Below are 20417 nucleotides of genomic sequence, written 5' to 3'. Positions count from 1 at the left end.
ATACAGCATAAAGGACAGGAACAGGACAACCTGCACGGGAATAGGATGGCAGCGCTGCACGGGGCAGGGACAAAGGAATGGAATGGCATGGCAACTTTTAATAACAGTGCACAAGTATATATACTTAAACAAAATACATGGTATTCAATACAATAGGCGTAACAGTAGGCAGGGCCTATAGCAGTCGCGAGAGATAAGGCAGAAAGTAGGTGTAACAAGAGGCGTGAACAGGGCGTATACATAGACATGTGATGTAAACGTAACGGAATATGTCACAAATGGGCGGAAACATGGAGGGGGCTACCTAAGGAGCCGGGACCTCTAACCTAGAGGTGCGCGCAAGCTGGCAATGACGTGTTACTAGGGAGAAGCTGGGGGCTATGACTTCTGAGCTAGAAGGAGAGACGAAAGTCTGGAGAGTCAGAGCGACATGTACCTAAACACTATCTAGTATCTGATGTTTAGAGAACATGTTGATAGAATCCAAAAGTTATCAGGGCAAAGGCTAACAGACACTAAGACTGGTGCATGCATTATTCTACATGTAGTGTGTGTTGAGGAATATTAAATGACCATAAATACAGTATTTCTCTTACATGGAGACGTAAAGGCTAGACGATGACTGAAACTATTGATGCGATTCAGTAGCTTAGGAATGCAGAGAAGGAGGGCTGGACTGATAACTAGAATCATAACATACTCTTGGCAGACTGGGAGGCAGAGCCAGGCCGAGCCGGGCACTGTGAGGCAGGAAGTAAGTGAAGGGTCAGGGATACAGGTGGGGGCTGTATCGCTCCTCGGAGAGGGTTCAGGAGACTGGAGCTGAATCTGAGTCCGGGCCCTTTAGAGTCCTAGAAACGGGGATTTTCAATGAAATAACGTGCACACTGAGAAACGTGGCAATGTAGCTTTACATAGGCCTAATACTCGTAGCTTTCACGAGAACTGGAAACTGGCATACTAGAGTTGGACACAACTGTAATGGCGTCTTTAATCGATCATGGGGAATACATATGCATATTAATCATGCACATATAACATAAGATGGGGAACACGTAGGGACACAGAACATGGCAAAATTTACTTTTCCACATTCCCTCCTTGTCACTACGTTTCCATCAGGAAACATCAATATTCATGATACCATCTATCATTTCATACAGTATCATTTGCTCGTCTCGAAATTTCTTGGAACGGGATCTAGGACGGGACTTGGGACTAGGAATACAAGAGGTAGCACAAATGCCGCAAATCGCAGGGCCACATTGTATACAGAGGCAGCAACTGAATATGATCGCTACTGCAATACCTAGAAAGGACAATACTTTCCATCCCCAGGCAGAAATTATACTCCAAAACCAACCGGACCATGTCCAGGTGCCTGGATTCTGGTGTAACTGATGGGCAATTTTATGAAGTCTGGTTATAGCTGAATAAACAGACGGCGCGTTATTAGGAATGAAAATGCAGCAACTAGATCCGATGACTCTACATGCTCCTCCTCTATCGGCCAGTATGACGTCAAGAACGAGACGATTTTGGAGCACGACAAATCTCATAGCAGATTGCTCTTCGGTTAAGTTACCTAGAGCAGAGGCAGTCTCATTCACTACTGCCTCAAGGGTTCTGGTTAATCGACGGATTAACTTACTATTCTGGATAGGTCCTATAAAGAAAAAGAATCCTCTATTGAAATCTGTATACTGTTCTAGAGCAGTTTCAGTTTGATCGACAATCGGGGACTCGATCTCCCTTCTATGTCTAATGTGTACTAGATGTGTGTTTCTGTGATAATCGGACGGGGCTAGGAAAACTGGTGGCAGTAGGAAGGCAATGTAACAGGTTCCATCCCAATCGAGGGGCAGACGAACATATGCGGTCTGACCACAAACAAAATAAGAATGACGTGAAGCTTTGAAAATAGATTTCCCACTGTCACTATACTCGACAATAGTAGTACAATCACTATGTCCTACATGTACGGAACCATTATTTCGGACACATAATTCGCCTTTGACTGGTAATACTGAAATAGCAGGTAAGTCTGGAGTAGGATCAGACTGAACATTCAGAACCATGAAATTCGAAGAATAATTACCCAAATTATAAACTTCATTTTCTAGATTTAACCCTGTTCTGTGGGGAAGACCTTGCTTGTCTGGAAAACATGTACTGTTCAGAAGGGACATATCAGTTGAGAATGACGTTAACGTGGACCATGCTCCACATGAACCATTATGTGAAAACGGATAAGGAAAGAGTGGCAGAACTCCCTTTGGTGTCTGGAAAGGGGGGAGTCGACCACACACCCAACAATTAGTGGCATTGCTGGTCTGGTGTGAATAATGTAACATACGGATAAAGGTATTGTTGCGCATAGCAAGACGATAAGATAGTTCGTGAGGAGGCAGATCACTAAACGTGTGCTCTACTGTAGCATTAGAAAACTTATTTACATGAGAAATTGGAAAACATAAATGAAATGCATAACTCGTGCAGGTTACCATTAAGCTTAAAAACAATATAAAACTTAGAAAAACGATACATCGGATAGAGTTTTGACTAACTCTCTCACTATGGGGGTCTATCTCATACATGTCAGATACCTGTCTAACCGTTTCACCTAGGGGAGGACTTAGACAATTAAACTGGCTGACTTATTTTACTAGACCGGAGCTTACTTTTATACTCCTGCTGCGGAATTTTCTCTAACAGGGAGGGCTTGATATCAATGTCATTTGCGGGACAGTCCTTAAGAATAGTATCTTGGCAGTCTTTAAAATCCTGACAATCCTTGGAAATGTTCTTGGAAACAGTTTTTAGTCCGTGAAATTTCTTGACGTGTGACAGGTGCACCCACCCCTTCCTGCCTTCCAACTTGACGGCAGTACGGGTGGTTAGAAGGACTAACTTCGGCTCCTTCCAGCGAGGCTCCAGCGGACTTGAACGATCAAAATTGCGGACGAGGACCAGGGTGCCGGGAAGGATCTCGTGTGGCTTGACTTCAGTATTGTCGGGAAATGCAGCGGCAACCTGTGAACGACAAGAGTGTAGGGCAGACATCAAGGAAGGTAGGTAATCTGTCAGCATATTACTGGAAACATCGGTAATACTTTGGGGTCTAGGTGTACCCCACATATTCGGGGGGCGGCCGAATACGACCTCATAAGGGGACAGACCTGATCTGGAGTGTGCGACCATGGGCATATAAAACAAAGCGACTGGCAGAGCAACTAACCAGTCTACACCTTTTTCTTGACAGATTTTGGCAATGCGGATTTTCAAGGTTTGATTATGTCTCTCTACGAGACCTGCTGCTTCAGGATGGCGTACACAATGGAACTTCCACTGGTACCCTAACAAAAGGGAAACGTGCTTCATTAGTTCAGATGAGAATGGCTGGCCGTTATCAGAATACACGACCCTAGGGAGTCCATAACGGGGGAAGAATTCACGAACCAACTGCTTGGCAGTGGTTGCGGCTGTGTAATCTGGGACTGGATATGCTTCTGTCCACCTGGACAAAGCGCATACAACTACAAGGACATACTTGAAACCTCGACATCGCTCCATCTGAATATAATCCATCTGGAGGACTTCAAAAGGGTGGTCAGGAGGTTGGAATCCACCTTGTTCCACCGGGACACTTTTACCTGGATTGAACTGGCAACATATCATACAGGTACGGACTTTCTGCTTGGCTGCAGCTCGTAAATGCTTGTTAAACCAAATGTTCTGGATACTGTCTAACATGGCTTTTTCTCCTAAATGTGCAGGACTATGTGCGGTATTGATAATGACTTGAACCATTGAGTCGGGGAGAAACCATGTGGCTTTTCCCTTCGTCACCCATCCCTGATCTGTCTGGACCCCTCCTTGTTCGGACCATTTCTTGATTTCCTCGGGAGTAGCATGTAACTGGATATCTATGACATCTTGAGTAGGGTCCTTAACTGTCATACAAGTAGTTTGTTCGAGAGTGGATGTCGGTGTCTTGTTAACTGGTATGTCTGGTGTCTGTGCTGTAAGCTTGGCTGTTCGATCTGCTAGATCATTACCTTGAGAAATAATGTCTGTAACTTTCGTATGTGCTTTGCACTTCATGATAGCGATAGATGTCGGTAAATGTATTGCATCTAACAGAGCTTGAATAAGGAGACCATGCTGAATCTTGGTTCCATGAGAAGTCATGAAACCTCTCTCCTGCCAGAGCACTCCGAAGTCGTGTACAACTCCGAATGCGTAGCGTGAATCTGTGTAAATATTAACTTTCAGGTTCTTGGCGTGTATGCAGGCTTGAGTCAGAGCAACTAGCTCTGCTGCTTGAGCAGACAGGGTGTCAATACGGTGTGTTTCAATAACTTCAGTGTCAGTAGTCACTGCATACGCGGCTACTAGTTCTCCTGTACTCGTTCTCATACATGAACCATCCACATAAAGTGTCAGGTCGGGGTCTGGTAATGGAATATCTGTCAGGTCTTGTCTCGGCTTAGTCATAGTGTTAACTACTTCCACACAGTCATGTGTGGCAGGATTTGAAGTAACTGACGGTAACAGTGTAGCAGGATTTAGAACGTTGCAGCGTCTGATTTCTATGTGTGGCTGGAACAGTGTCAGTTCATAACCTGTCAAACGTGCAATTGTCAAGTGCTGAGTCTGTGTTCGGTTTAAAAGAACTTCCACGGAGTGTGGAACTTGTACTGTCAGGGAATGTCCTAATACTATGGAATCACTTTGTCTAATAGCTAGTGCTGTGGCTGCAACTGACTTGAGGCACGCAGGCAGAGCCTGGGCTACTGGATCTAGTGTGCTCGAAAAATAAGCACAGGGCTTGTATTGTCCTGCTTGATCTTGTGTGAGAACAGATAATGCTGTACCATCGCGTTCTGTGACAAAAAGCGTAAAAGGCTTACTGTAGTTCGGTGTAGCTAGAACGGGAGCTTGGCATAAAGCTTTCTTTAACTCATTGAAACTAAGTGTATGTTCAGATGTCCAAGGGAGAACAGTCGATACGGCTGCCTCCTGTGTCGTTAACTGTATCAGTGGCTTGGCTAGAAATGCATACTGAGGAATCCATTGTCGGCAATAAGAAGTGAGGCCGATAAAAGCACGTACCTCCTTCTGTGTCTTGGGCTGAGGAAGACTCGCTATTAACTGGATACGGTCGGGTGTCAACTGCCTACCCCACTTGGACAGTAAGTGGCCTAAGTAGATCACTTGCTGGACACAGAATTGAAGTTTTGAAGGGGACACCTTGTGCCCCATCTCGGCTAGGAAATACAGAACTGTGAGTGACGCTCGCTCGCAAGCACGTTCAGAACGGGCTGTGATCAGTAGATCATCGACATATTGGAGCAGGGCAGTGTCAGTTGGCATGTGAATATTGTCTAGTTGTCTCTTAAGTGCTTGACTGTAAATACTAGGACTCTCTGTGAAACCTTGAGGAGCTCGTGTGAATTTATAGCTCCTTCCATTTAAACAGAATCCGAAAAGGTACTGGCTGTCTGGATGAATGGGGACACTGAAAAATGCATTCTTGAGGTCGATTACTGTAAAAAATATTGCCTCAGAATCAATGGCTGTCAATAGAGATGAGATATCTGGAACAACTGGGTACTGAGGAATGATACATTTATTGAGTTCTCGAAGGTCAATCACTAATCGATATACTGGGGGTGCATTTGGATCAGTACGTTTCATGACTGGAATGATAGGAGAATTACATACATTGGAGTCAGTTTCTACAACTACTCCTTGAGCAATGAGCTCGTCAATAATTTTGGATAAGGCTGCTACAGCCTCAGGTGGCAATCTGTACTGTCTGATTCGTGGTAACACTACACCTTGCTTGAGAGTCACACGATGGGGTGTGATTCGCATGAAACCAACATCAGTTGGACCTTGCGCCCATAGATGTTGCGGGACATTTGACAATCTCGGATCAAAATCTCGTAGAACATAGTGACCCTTAAAGTCACGTAAAAACAAACGTATTCCCTCTGGGGAACAGCAAATAACTGCACCTAATTCTTTCAGTGTCTTAATACCTAACAAATTTTCTGGACATGACTTCGTAAGCAATAGATCAGTAGTTCGGGACAATGGACCTATTTCTAGAGTAACTGGCTTTGATATCTCGTTTACAATAGGCTTTCCTGAAAATCCAAGGGAAACATTTCTAGAGCCTGAGAGCGGAGCCCCTGGAACCTCGTTGTGACTAATGGTAGTCCTACTTGCCCCTGTATCAATCAGAAACTTTCTGTCTTTCCCTAATACTTGACTGTGAACATAGGGACCTTCTTGATCTACAGGAATCTCGATGAGAGGCAAGCCTACCTCCCTCTCTAGGCTGTTTCATGAATACGCTTGATACTCTGGATACTCTGTCTGTGCATACTGGTACATCTGCTGTGTAACATGCTGTGTTGCAGCTATAGGCTGCGGTGCTGGAACTGTCTGTTGTGCATTCTGTGGCTGAGAAGTCTGTGAAACTTGTTCTTGTCTAGGCGGACGTGGTCTTTCTTTAGTTTTACCAGTGGCTATATTGTGTTTCAGAACTGCACACTCGTTTATGAAATGACCTGGCTGTTTACAATAATTGCATGTCCCTTTAACGGGAGCTGCAGGATGACTGGCTTGATTCGGACCCCTCTTCTGACTGTCTTGAGGAACAGATTGTGCAACTAGTACTTTCATTTTTGTGTCTTTCATACGTCTTCTCTCGTGTTCTTGCTCTTCTCTGATTCTATTCTGGTGATACTGGAGCATTTGGAGCATCTGGGACGGGGTACTAGCTTGCCAAGTACTTTCGACTTTCAAAACTCGATTTTTAACTTGTGGACTTGAATTCTCGACTAGTTTAGTAACAAAAAGATGAGGGTATGACTCGCTACTCGTCTTCAAACCACTGTTTATTATAAAACATTTCTCAAATCTAGAATAAAAATCACTAGTGTCTTCGTCTTGTTTCTGTTTACAGGCTGAGATTGCATCCCAGTCTTCCTTTTTAGTGGCTAATAATCTAGGCAAAACTTGTATCAATAATTCTGGTAATTCTTTACATTTGTCTCCAAGACCGGTACCTGGTACACGTATCTTATCTTCAGCTTCTAGAGCTGTCCAATCGATCTTTTTCTCTCCCACCTCCCAATCTTTTTCCTTGAGTTTTTCATATATGCCCGCAGGCAACAGGACTTTTAACATTTTATTTATATCCGGATATGTGTATTCTCCCATACGGAGCATGTCTTTTAATTCTCGGTGGAACCCTGCTGGATCTTTGTCGTGACAGGGAATTAATTTCTTCATCTCTAAGAGTTCCATCTTGGTAACTGGGGTGTAAACAAATACTCGTTGCATTTCACCACCCGCTGTCCTAACTGGGTGTACTTCTCGTAACGGATGCTGTCTATCTATATAAAACGGTTTACTTTCTGGAGGTGAGACATGAACAAAATGCGGATTTAGGAACGTTCTATATTTGTGGCGCTGTTCTAGAATGACACTAATTAAATCAGTGCCTAAACCTTTCCATCTATACTGGAGTAACTCGTTCAGGACATCATGTAACGGACCTGGATCAGAATGTTGATCCTCATACAGTGTAATGAGGTGTTGGATCATATACATACCCACCAGTCGCTGCTCGGCTGGGGGCAGTTTCAGAAACATTTGTGCCACTATTTCGTCTGGAAAAGTGGTAGAATCAGTAATCCATCGGACTGCTGATCGGGCTAGTTCTTGTTCATGCATGGTACTTAACTCACTATAACCGATTCGTGATTTCAGAATGTGATCGGTAGCTTGAAATACTTGTTCTAGAGAACCTTGTTCTGGTGCTGGAAGAGGAACAGTTTTCTTGTGTTCTAGGCGTAAATGTCGGTCTGGAAATCTAGATTTACCTACATACGCTATTCTGGCGGTGTTCTCGTCGTCTACCTCTTCAGTAGGAGAGTCATTTTCTTTCTCGCTTCCTAGAGCTTCTTTGCGTTGTTCGTGTAATCTTATTATTTCTTTACGTATTTTCTTGTACATACTCTCTATACTATTGAGTGTCTTGTGCTTACCCTCGGCTATATTATCACTCCACTTTGTCAGAATTTTCATTTCGGTCGGATCTTTAGTCGGGGAATCTTGTTCCCTAATTAAACAATTGATCAGAAACTTTAACAGCATGAACTGGATCTCAGATTTTCTGTGAGACATGACTTCACCAATACTTTCTGGATCTTGTCCTGTACGAATGAAACGATACATTCTGTCTAGATCTTCTTTCATATTCGGTAGGGTGTCCAAATACTCGGTCACCCGTCTTACACGTAATGAATATATAACCATACTATCATCACCTGGGACCGGATCATAACGGCATTCGGTAAGAGCTCGTCTGATATCTGCAACAGACTGATGTTTGGGCGTGCGCTGTAACGCACGTTCATGTAACTCGACTGACGTTACATGTTTGTGTGGCGGCGGGGTTCCCGGAGGACCTCCTCCCGCGGCCCCTAAACTGGAATCGTCGACTGATACTCTTCGTGCTGGCAGAGTGACCAGTGTAGCGGGTACTTGTAATGTAGGCTGGACCGGGGGTACCGTAACAGGTGCTGTAACAGGTGCCCCGGTGACTGGAGGAGCAGGATTTACATTATTTACAGGAGCTGGCGGAACAGGATTTGCATATTCTGGGACTGTGTCGTCCAAATAGGACGAGAGAAAAATATCAGCTGCGGTCGGTTTGTGACGTAGCTTGGTCGGAACTAAGGGTGGCGGAAAATTACTGGATGCTTCCGGGGTTGCTTTTGGCAAGCCCTCGGCAAGAAGAGGGTACATACCCTTAATGAGGGCATTCCTCTGTCTGTCTGACTGTTCGGTTTTAACTCGTTCACCTATTTCGATTAATTCCCTTTCTTGGGCTCTTTCTAAGGATTCTCTACTTAATTCTGACTTTCTGATTTTTTTTTTCGGTTCTTTTATGAGATTCTTTGCGCCATAACTCGATGGCATCTTTCTGTGACTGTCTGGCTTTCTTTTTCCATAACGCTTCTTCTACTCGCATGATGCACTCGGCATCCCATGTACCCGATACGGGCCATCTATACTTTTCTTCTAACTGTTTGGTGTACTCCACCCACAAATCTAGATATAATATGGCACTTATGCCATGCTTTTGATACATAAAATGACCTGGACTGTCCCTAGGCGGGACAGGAACTGCTTCTTCTAACAGACCTTTTCTAGTTCTTAACTGACGTAACTTTGAAAACAATGGCATGACTGGGCTGGAGTCTAGACACAATTACAATACACAATGAACACAATAATGACTTGAGACTGATCACTCATACCACGACATTAAAAACACTTTGAAATGACATTTAAAACAACAGTTCGAACAGAAACATTACCTGGAATACTTGAGAACAGAAACACATGAATTTCTCGAGACTAGAACTTACTAGAGTTACTAGATGCACTGCTGAAACAGTACGAAACATACCGGTCTCATAAAGAGACACGTCAGGACCCGCATCCACCTAGGTGGATACTTCGTGTTGGATTTGCGTACCCAAACCCACGGACCAGAGACAAATTAATTGACCCTGTCTAGATACTACCCCAGCAACGGTACTCACCGGGCAGCAAGAACGGAAGGCCTCGGACTGGACTGGACTGCTACGACGACGGACGGACGAACTTCGGACATCAGTTACAGGTGGGCCTCCGGATACCTCGGACCTTGGACTCTCGGCTTGGGCTCTGGTCGGGACTCGCCGCGTTCCTCCACCGCCTCGTCTGGATGCTGGACCGCAACCTCCGTCTCCTCCGTGGGCCTGAGGGATACTTGAAGCAGAAATATCTGCACGTGGCCGGTATGGTTCCGTCACGGCTGCAGAGGATCAGGGGGCTTGCGTGGCTTCACCGGCGCGTGGGGAAAGGGCAAGTCCCTGTTCGGGCGCCATTATGTGGTAAATAAATAAATAATACCTCTATTTTTGACTAGATATACGATAATAGATAGCTCAATAAATAAGAGTCAAGATTCGAGGTAGTAGGAGTTTGCAGGTTTAATACAGCATAAAGGACAGGAACAGGACAACCTGCACGGGAATAGGATGGCAGCGCTGCACGGGGCAGGGACAAAGGAATGGAATGGCATGGCAACTTTTAATAACAGTGCACAAGTATATATACTTAAACAAAATACATGGTATTCAATACAATAGGCGTAACAGTAGGCAGGGCCTATAGCAGTCGCGAGAGATAAGGCAGAAAGTAGGTGTAACAAGAGGCGTGAACAGGGCGTATACATAGACATGTGATGTAAACGTAACGGAATATGTCACAAATGGGCGGAAACATGGAGGGGGCTACCTAAGGAGCCGGGACCTCTAACCTAGAGGTGCGCGCAAGCTGGCAATGACGTGTTACTAGGGAGAAGCTGGGGGCTATGACTTCTGAGCTAGAAGGAGAGACGAAAGTCTGGAGAGTCAGAGCGACATGTACCTAAACACTATCTAGTATCTGATGTTTAGAGAACATGTTGATAGAATCCAAAAGTTATCAGGGCAAAGGCTAACAGACACTAAGACTGGTGCATGCATTATTCTACATGTAGTGTGTGTTGAGGAATATTAAATGACCATAAATACAGTATTTCTCTTACATGGAGACGTAAAGGCTAGACGATGACTGAAACTATTGATGCGATTCAGTAGCTTAGGAATGCAGAGAAGGAGGGCTGGACTGATAACTAGAATCATAACATACTCTTGGCAGACTGGGAGGCAGAGCCAGGCCGAGCCGGGCACTGTGAGGCAGGAAGTAAGTGAAGGGTCAGGGATACAGGTGGGGGCTGTATCGCTCCTCGGAGAGGGTTCAGGAGACTGGAGCTGAATCTGAGTCCGGGCCCTTTTGAGGCCTAGAAACGGGGATTTTCAATGAAATAACGTGCACACTGAGAAACGTGGCAATGTAGCTTTACATAGGCCTAATACTCGTAGCTTTCACGAGAGCTGGAAACTGGCATACTAGAGTTGGACACAACTGTAATGGCGTCTTTAATCGATCATGGGGAATACATATGCATATTAATCATGCACATATAACATAAGATGGGGAACACGTAGGGACACAGAACTTGGCAAAATTTACTTTTCCACATTTCAACAATTACAGACTCACGACACGATCGTAATCAAGCCAGCTGACAAGGTAGGAGGGGTGGCCATACAGGACAAATGCGAGTACCAGAAGGAATGTAGGCGTCTTTTGAATGACCGCACTAACTACACCCCTTTGACTACTGACCCTACCCCGGCTTTGAAGAATAAGATCAGGAGCTTGGTGGACTACGTGGAAACGGTCACATCTCTAAACATGAGGCAGACTTTCTAACAGCGGGGGATACTTCTACACCTTGCCTAAAACACACAAAAATAGACCCCCTCCTCCTTACCGTCCCATAGTCTTGGGGATCAGGGGCCATATGTATCAAGCTAATTAGCATTCGCAAAGGCCGAAATTCTGCGAATTTCGGCCTTTGCGAATGCTAATTTGACAAATGGTATGTATCAAACATGTTTGATGCAAAATAAGGAATAGCAAAATTTGCAATTCCTTATTTTGCGATTGCACTTACGGAATCGCAAATTTTGTGATTCCTTAAATGCAATGTATCAAACAAAAAATATTCAAAAAATGCCATTAAGGATTCGCAAATTACCACCAACTTCTAGTTGGTGGTAATTTGCGAATTCTTTTCAAAAAGCTTTTTTCCAAAAAACAAAAGGTGCCATATGACGCCCATACATGCCCTTAGGGCATGTATGTGCGCAATATGCCCCCAAATGTCTTTTTCAGGGGTGCAGCAGGGTGTTCTTGAGACACCCCTGCACCCTTGAAAAATTTCCTAATTTGCGATTAGCAAATTGCTAATCGCAAATTGCCCCTTCATTCCTATGGGCCTCCTGGCCCATAGAAATGAATGGGTAATTTGTGATTAGCAATTTACTAATCGCAAATTAGGAATGGTAAGGAATCGCTATTAAATAGCGATTTTGTACATACATACCGTTTTGCGAATTCCAAATAGCGATTCCTTAAAATTCACTATTTGGAATTCGCAAAACGAAAGTATGATACATATGGCCCCAGATCCCTTTTGGAACCTCTATCTCGCAATTTATTTCTAAAACCTCTCATTCAACTAACTCTGACTTACTTGAAGGATACCAAAAGCCTCCTTAATTTCCTACATGATTTGACAGTGAATGAGGACTCCACCGTTCTGGTGACCCTTGATATCGAGAGTCTGTACACCAGCCTCCCTCAAGATGATACAATAAATGTAATTAGCACTATTCTGGTGGGGGCTGATTGGAATTTCAGAACACCGAAACAATTCATCATCGAATGTGCCAGACTGGCACTCAAAGAAAATTTCTTTGAATACAAAGGAGATTTGTTCTTCCAGACCACGGGTGCTTCGATGGGCAGCACCTTTTCCCCCAGTGTGGCAGGGCTGTATGTCCATGATTTCAAGCAGAGATACATCCTGGATGAAAGCAATCCTTTTGGCACACGTATCTCGTTCTGGAACAGAAACATAGATGATGTCCTTGTCATTTGGCAAGGACCAGAACAGACACTCAGAGAATCCCTGGAATGGATTAATAACTGTGACAACAACTCGAAGTTTACCCATTCCTTTGACAGGAAGGAAATGGTTTTCTTGGATGTCACCATCACCAAAGAAAACGGTAAACTTGAGACCAGGACATACTACAAGCCCACTGCAAAGACGACTTGCTGGAGTTCTCTAGTTTTCATCCAAGGGCTTTAAGAGAAAACTTACCCCACGGACAATATCTCTGTTTAAGGAGAAACTGCAGCAAACTAGAGGACTATCACACACAAGCTACTGATCTCACTAACAAATTGAAAAATCGAGGATACCCAGATAAAATCCTGAACAGAAGCCAGAAGCGTGCCAGAAATCAACCCTGTGATGTTCTGTTAGAGGATAATCCCAGAAACACTAAACACTAAAGAAATTCCCTTGACCTGTGTGACCACCTACAGTACAGCATCAAACGCAGTGACTAAGTCAATCAATAAGGTCTGGCGGATTTTAGAGACCAATAATAGGAAGTGGGAGAAACCCCTCTTCTCTATTAAAAGAGCCCGTAGTCTGAAGGACACCCTGGTGTCTACTTGCCCTAGAAAAACTGAGGCCTGGGAACTGCCCAGTGTGACAAGGCACTTCCCCTGCGGTACTAACAGTGTGTGTCATTTAACGTGCCAGCCAAACACTTAGATCTTGAGCCCAACAAAATATGGACACAGAGAGCACACACTAATTGTATTTCCTCAAACATGGTCTATCTGATCACATGCCCATGTGGCCTCAGATATCTGGGCATGACTAGTAGGAAAGTGAAACAACGTATCTGTGAGCATAGAAGCAACATCCACTGCAAAAAGATACTGACTCGCATGACTGAACACTTCCTACAGTTAAGCAACACTACCAATGACTTAAAGTGGACCATAATTGAACAGGTTAGACCTGGCATTAACACCGCCAACCTCCTGTTCGAGAAAGAACAACCTTGGAATTATATGTTTTCCATGCACAAACGAGGGTTAGATGACAATATCACTTGGAACTCTGTCATGCGGAGGTAGTTTAAATCTCACGACAGGTCAGACATTCATCCTATAATTTCCTCCCCCCCCCCTTTTTTCAGGGCTAGACTGCTAGCTTTTTCCCCTTTTTTATCATGCAACACATACTATCCAGTTGACATTTGATCCAATAGCTCATTTATTAGTGACTCAACGTCACACAGAGCCCCTACTAATGAGGTATAGGACATCACCTATATCGAGAATTTGTCCTTATTTATTTTATATGTATTGCCTATATCGTGATTGTGTACACACGTTGTCATCTTGGTCACATCAGCCATTTGCCTAAAGCAAATAACACCCTACACTGGTGACTCTGTTCTGGGCATATTTGTACTGAGGTCTGCACAATCAAGATTCTGTTTCACTGCAACCATGTCATCTTGAACAATAAAGTTTGATGAAAGTGTCATCCTACAGAGAGGGTTAGCTTTTCACTCTCTGCTCTCTGGTTGCAGCCAATCACAGCGACAAAGTCTGCACACAGACGCGTTGACACATTCTGCATTATCGCGCTTCACGTGATGATGCGTCACATCCTAGAATCCAGTGATGGCGTTCAAATGCTCCTGTTGTGGTCTTTCTCGCATCCACGGGGTCCCTGATAGGCTCCACACTAGGTTTCGAGCAGGCAATTGGTTTTGGCGTTGTGAGTATATGTGAGAGCGCTCCAGGCATAAGGTACTTCTGTTTTCTATATTCTCTATACTTGCTCCAACGCAGTATATATTTTCTTGCCCCCCATCCAGTGTGTGACTATAAATCAATGCCCCCCGCTTGGATCCATGGGGTAGAAATTTGCTACAGCCCATGTAAGCCTTACACCATTTCTCTCCCCCATGTTTGAGTGTTTCCTCTGAACTTTAATATACCGGTCTTAGTCATGGTTTATTAGATTTCTCTTTCTATCCAAATAAGATTATGAATACTGGCCACACGAGTTGCCCATGGATGATAAAATATGACATTGTATGCTGGGCTCTTTTTCGGATTCCATAGATACGTTGGATATACATGTTTTGCAAAACGCATACCGAGTAGTGCTAAAATCAGCGGCACTTCTCAATAGTCACAATATGCACAAATAGCCTGTTGAGTGCACGTTTGAATAGCACGTTTGACGGTATGAGGGTTATTGCACTGACTGTGTCACAGTGTCACAGTAGTAAATTTACAAGATGTTATATATGTCTTGATATGTGCTTTCTCTTTCAGGTTTTATTTCCTTTTCAAATGGCACTGAATGTTTTCATGCCGTAAGTTCACGGTCACTACTGCCACTGGTGAGGGTGCACCTTAGCCTGGGCATGCTCCAGTGACAGATTTGGTCCTGACGAAAGCCTTGCAAACTGCGATAGGAGGCTGAAACCTGTAAACCTAGCATCACTTTATAAGGATGATACTGGACAATCTAACCAGCTAAAACATCCACTATCACCTTCCTTTTAATCTTGCCGGACTTCTCCACTATTAAATATAATTAGGATAAGTAAAGGTCATTTTATCCATCACTGTGTCACTTATTTACATATTGCACATTCACAAAAACCTGCTCCGCTGTAAACAGGCGTTGAAGCACACCCGAGAGGCACTCGCCCTCTTGGGTGGGAACCCTATGATGAAGCATGTTACCAACTAGGTTGGTGAGTGAGGGTTCTTCTTCAAACTCATGTGTGACTGCTCATACAATACTTATCATTTGGAATCACTCTTCTTTTGTTTATTTATTCTGGAAATCAGACATAAGAATTAAAAAAAAAGATGAAAGCTATTCAGCATAGGTTTAGATGTTTTTATAATCTATCAAAAGGTGGGTCATCAGGAGAGGCATTAACTCCTAGTAAAACTAAGTTGCATACAATTTCGCTTTACAGGGTGGTAGTCTTTGTTAGATACACAAATAATATGATGGGTTTTACAGCAGTTCAATCAATCCTCAAGCTATTCTATTTATGCCAAATGCCTGGATCCAGCCTGTGTAAAGTTTGACATCAATTTCATACACAGTGGATCACTAAATCTGGATCTATATATCTACGTGCATCAAGGTACATCTGGATGAATTGAAAGTAGTTGTAGGTAAGGAAATGCGTCATGCAAAGGAAGCTGAGACATGCAATCGCCAAACATTAATATTTTATTTATTGTTGAAGAGATTTCAATTCTCCTTTTGGCAACCATTGCTAAGTATGACCTTTTGATAACTCAGTCCTACAGATATTCTACTTGTAGCAACAAGCTGAATAGTGAATATAACGTGAAGTCTTACATTATCTCTAGTATATTGACACTAATGTCACTGCTGAAGTAAAAGAAAACAGTCTTTGTGCATTTTAGGCTTTTTTTAATCTTCTATTCTCCTATTTGAAGGGGGTTTGGATTAAGTTTCTAATGAGTGCCTAACAAATATACTCTGGTAATTACAGGGAGACCATCCAACAGATCTGTACCACTCCACGCACACACCATCACCATGAGACTTCTGTGTCTTAAGTTCAACAAAGCTACTATTAGGCTAGCTCACTTGCAAATGTGTTAGCAGCAACACAATCAGTCTTGTGGCTACATTTAAGAGAATATTTGTAAAATAACTAACCAGAGTTTGGAAATGTAGAGCATAATGTTGTCATAACTTTTTTATTAAGTAGTTCCTTTGAGTGTTAACAGTGTTTTGTAACCTATCTCACACTGTGGGGGTGCAATTCTACATGAATCCTGGCCAGGTCTTAAGTTCAAAAGTATACTTTCATTAGATTTCTTTGCTCATTAATTTTTAAATTGAAAATGTTTAAATTGGTTACAACAAAGTACAACATGGTCGCCAGAGACCAACACAATATGACAGGAGACCAGTTGGGACATAACAATAATGTATAACACGGGACCAGTGGTAAATTGCAAGGAAGAAAAGGGTAACACAAGCTTTGGGCATGTGCGCTTAAGGGTCACCCACAGCATGACATGTCTCAAAGCAAAAAAGAAAAAACTGTGACACAACAAAATACAACAATTCCTGTTCAAAGGCTTCTTGATATAGTTTGCAGATCTGGACAATGTTGCGCATTAGTACGTAAGTGGTTATTATTATAAGTGAGGGGCGTCATTGGGGCATCATTGGGGATTAGCTACAGAAAGAGATCAGTCAAAGAACTGTAAAACTATTTAGCTGTCTTTATATCTATTTATATTTATTGGAATTGATATGTTTATCTAGACAAATGCTTTTCTACTACTGCTACCGATAGGGATGAGGTGGGAGCGGTTTCTCCACAAGGAATAATATTTTCCTACTGTTGTGAAAAATGCAGTTTGCCGCTCAAAAGAGCTATTTAACAAAATCATCAATACACTACCCACATCAGTTGTGGCCTTCTTTAAAAGGATTTTATCACGGAAAACAAATAGAGTAGATAGTTCATAGTCTGTAAATGGTGACTGAAACAAGCATACATATATATTTTTAGCAATGTTGCTTCAAAGCAAAATATCGAATATGGTTAAAAATTGGAAGGACGTGCAATGTTAAATGTGATTTTTTTAGTTTAAGACAAATATTACAACATGACAAGCTAATGAGAACATGACGCTATATTTTCATGTATGATGATTTTAAAATCTACCATACATTATAAAAATCATGGGAAAGGCACTAACTAATACTGTTTTCAAACGAGGTTATAAAGCATAACTCTCAGATATGTACATTTCTGCTTGTATAAACTATAAAAAATACATACCATGTGTAGTGGCATTGTCTACGAAAGACAGCAAATATTGACTTCAAATATTTACTATGCTCAAATGAATGGCGAGTTTAAACTATGAGTCTTTCTTCTGTGTCTGTCGTTGCAGTCTTCATCTGCTGCTTCTTGGTGGCAGCTCCTCTCTTCGGTTACCTTGGAGACCGCTACAACCGGAAAACGATCATAGCCATTGGGATAGTTCTGTGGTCTGGTGTAACGCTGGGAAGTTCGTTCATCACAGAGTCAGTACGTCATGTTCTGTCTAATACCTCTGTCATCTGTTCTTATGAAAGCCAGACTGGGAACACAAAGCAACCCAGGCAATTTTGCCTAGTTTAGCCTCCGGGTGGGGAGGGGTGAAGAGGGTTGCAAGCATAATTGGTTTTATGACTCTGGGCACTTTACCACTGCTGATCAGTGCTAAAGTGCATATGCTTTCCCCGTAAATAAGTATGATGGATTGGTGTTTCCATGATAGCCATATTTGATTTCCTACTAAGACCCTAGTATAGCACACTGTGTGTGCCCAGGGCCTGTAAATCAAATGTTACTAGTGGGCTTGCAAAACTGATTGTGCCACCCCCACATGCAGCCTTGTCAAAGGTTCTCAGACCTGCCACTGCAGTGTCTGCGTGCAGTTCAGTACTGCCATGTCGACCTGGCAAGTACACCCACTTCCCATGTCCTAACCTTCTTTTTTTTTACATGTTAGTTACCCCTATGGTTGGCTCAAGGTTCCCTTGTGGGCAGGGTACAGTGTATGTTAAAGGTAGGACATGCCCTGATGTGTGTGGTATGTCCTGATAGTGAAATCCTGCAAATTTAGTTTCTTACTATTGAGAGGCTATCTGTTCCATAGGATAGATTGGGAGCTCATTTATAAAATCTTATAAATATAACTTACCATTGGGACCAGACAGGAAGATAACATTTAGTGCGCCTGAACTCAGAATCCAAAGATGCTTCTTTTAGTAAGGATGATTTTTATGTTCTGTGTTTGAAAATGCCACTTTTAGAAAGTAGGTATTTTCTTGCTTCGCCATCCGGTGTGCCGGTGCTGGTTTGTGGATTGACTGTGTCTTTGGAGTGACAGGGGCTGGGAATGTGCATTCTCTCAGACACTCCAAAGTCGTGCTCTCCACTAAAGAGGTGAAAGCATCCCTTGATGCACTGCTATAAGATCCTACTGGGGATTACCCAGGGTTCCTCTGTAATTCACTCCACAAAGTTTTATCTGTTCATATCTTTTATTTTTTTCACACAAAATTCATTCTTTTGCTGCTTGTGTTCATCGTTTAAACATCTTTTATATGCGTTTTTGTTCTTATATCAGTCCAATGCATTTCGGTCGCTATGACCTTCATCTGGGACCATTTAAGCTGAAACAAGGCATAACATTGCTATATATCAGTGGTGGAATAATAAAGTATAAACAATATTCAAATGTAAACAATATTCATGCATATTCATCATGCTAATTGACATAAAATCCAAAACTGTGACCATCTGTGATGACACCCGGGTGTGGGCATGCTCTAGTGCTCTATTGTGACAAAAAAAGCCTATCAGGCACTCACTTTTTTCTGTTTGTCCTGCTCGCTTTGAACACAACGCTATATGGGAAATTGACAAGAAAACGAACGAAATCAAAAATGGGGAAACGCTTGTCCATTACATACCGTTCCTATCTCTATTTTGTCCAGTTCAACAACAAATGGTACCAACAATTGGTCGGAACTTCAATGGGCAATTGCGCCGCCCCTGTATATGCAAATTTGTACATGAAGGCATATGAGGAACAATACATCTTAAAAAACGCAACTTGGACCAACAACCTGAAAATGCTAGTTCGGTATATCGATGATATATTCATCATATGGAAGAACAGTGAAGAATCACTCCAAGAGGCACTAACTAAATTGAATTCAAAAAATGACAGGATAGAACTCACCTGGAAAATTTCTAAATCTTCAATCACTTTTCTGGATGTTCGAGTGAATTTGCACCAAGGCAAGATAGAAACGGAAATGTATAGAAAGTCCACTGACAGAAACAACACTGTTCATTTTCAAAGTTTCCATCAGGATTCGCTAAAAACCCACCTACCCACATCCCAGAGGTTGAGAGCAAAAAGAATTACCTCGGATTCCAACAAAATAAAAAGCACACTAGAAACCATGGGCGAAAGATTTCGCAAGAGAGGATATCCAACCAGCCTGATTGAACAATCAATTGAGAAGGTGAGAGGCATCCCTAGATCAGAATTAATGAAGACACGAGTCAAAACAAAGCAAGAAAGAATGACTGTAGTATCTAAATACTCAACGATGAGCCACAAATTCAAGAAGATAATACGAACTCATTGGAACATCTTTCGAGCCGAAAGTGACTTCGATAAGAGTTTTGAACATCTTCCCATCTTTGCTTTTACCAGAGGCAAAAATCTCGGCGAATTGTTAAAACAAAAAAAACTGAAAGATGAAACATATCGAGGTACCAGACCTTGCCTGCAATGTGGGCACTGCAACAACATCATCAGAGGAAGTGCAATCACACATCCAATGAAAGGGCACAGCATTAAACTCCGTGTAAATGCAACTTGCGACACGGCCAATGCCATCTACATGTTAAAATGTCCCTGCGGGAAGGTTTATGTAGGAAAAACCACCCGCAAGTTGAAGACAAGACTAAATGAACACAAGTCAAATATCAGGACTGGTAACGTCAAGTCATCCGTAGCTGCTCATTTTTTGTAAGAGAAGCACAACGTGTCTCAGTTACAATTCACAGTTTTAGAAGTGATCGAAAAAATTGAAGGACGGGACAATAACAGATTTCTCCTTCAGAGGGAGAACAGTTGGATGTACATATTGAACTCACATAAGCCTTTCGGGCTTAATGATCGCGTGGAATTTACCTGTTACTTATAGACATTGTCTACAAATGTATAGAAGCACATGAGTGCTCAGCCTTACCTACGCTAAT

General features: G+C 42.7%; 1 protein-coding gene across 1 annotated transcript in view; it reads left to right on the top strand.

The window, feature by feature from the left end:
* LOC144824453 (protein spinster homolog 3-like) overlaps window positions 1–20417 on the top strand; it is a 340991-nt gene that overhangs the window by 32787 nt on the left and 287787 nt on the right. The window contains exon 3 of the mRNA XM_078683551.1: window positions 17542–17678. Coding sequence (XP_078539677.1) covers window positions 17542–17678 — 137 coding nt within the window. The remainder of the gene's footprint in view (window positions 1–17541; window positions 17679–20417) is intronic.

Source organism: Lissotriton helveticus, chromosome 3_1 (genome assembly GCF_964261635.1).
Source record: "Lissotriton helveticus chromosome 3_1, aLisHel1.1, whole genome shotgun sequence".
Classification (NCBI taxonomy): domain Eukaryota; kingdom Metazoa; phylum Chordata; class Amphibia; order Caudata; family Salamandridae; genus Lissotriton; species Lissotriton helveticus.
Note: the sequence above shows the minus strand (reverse complement) of the source record. Positions and strands in the feature narration are given on the sequence as shown.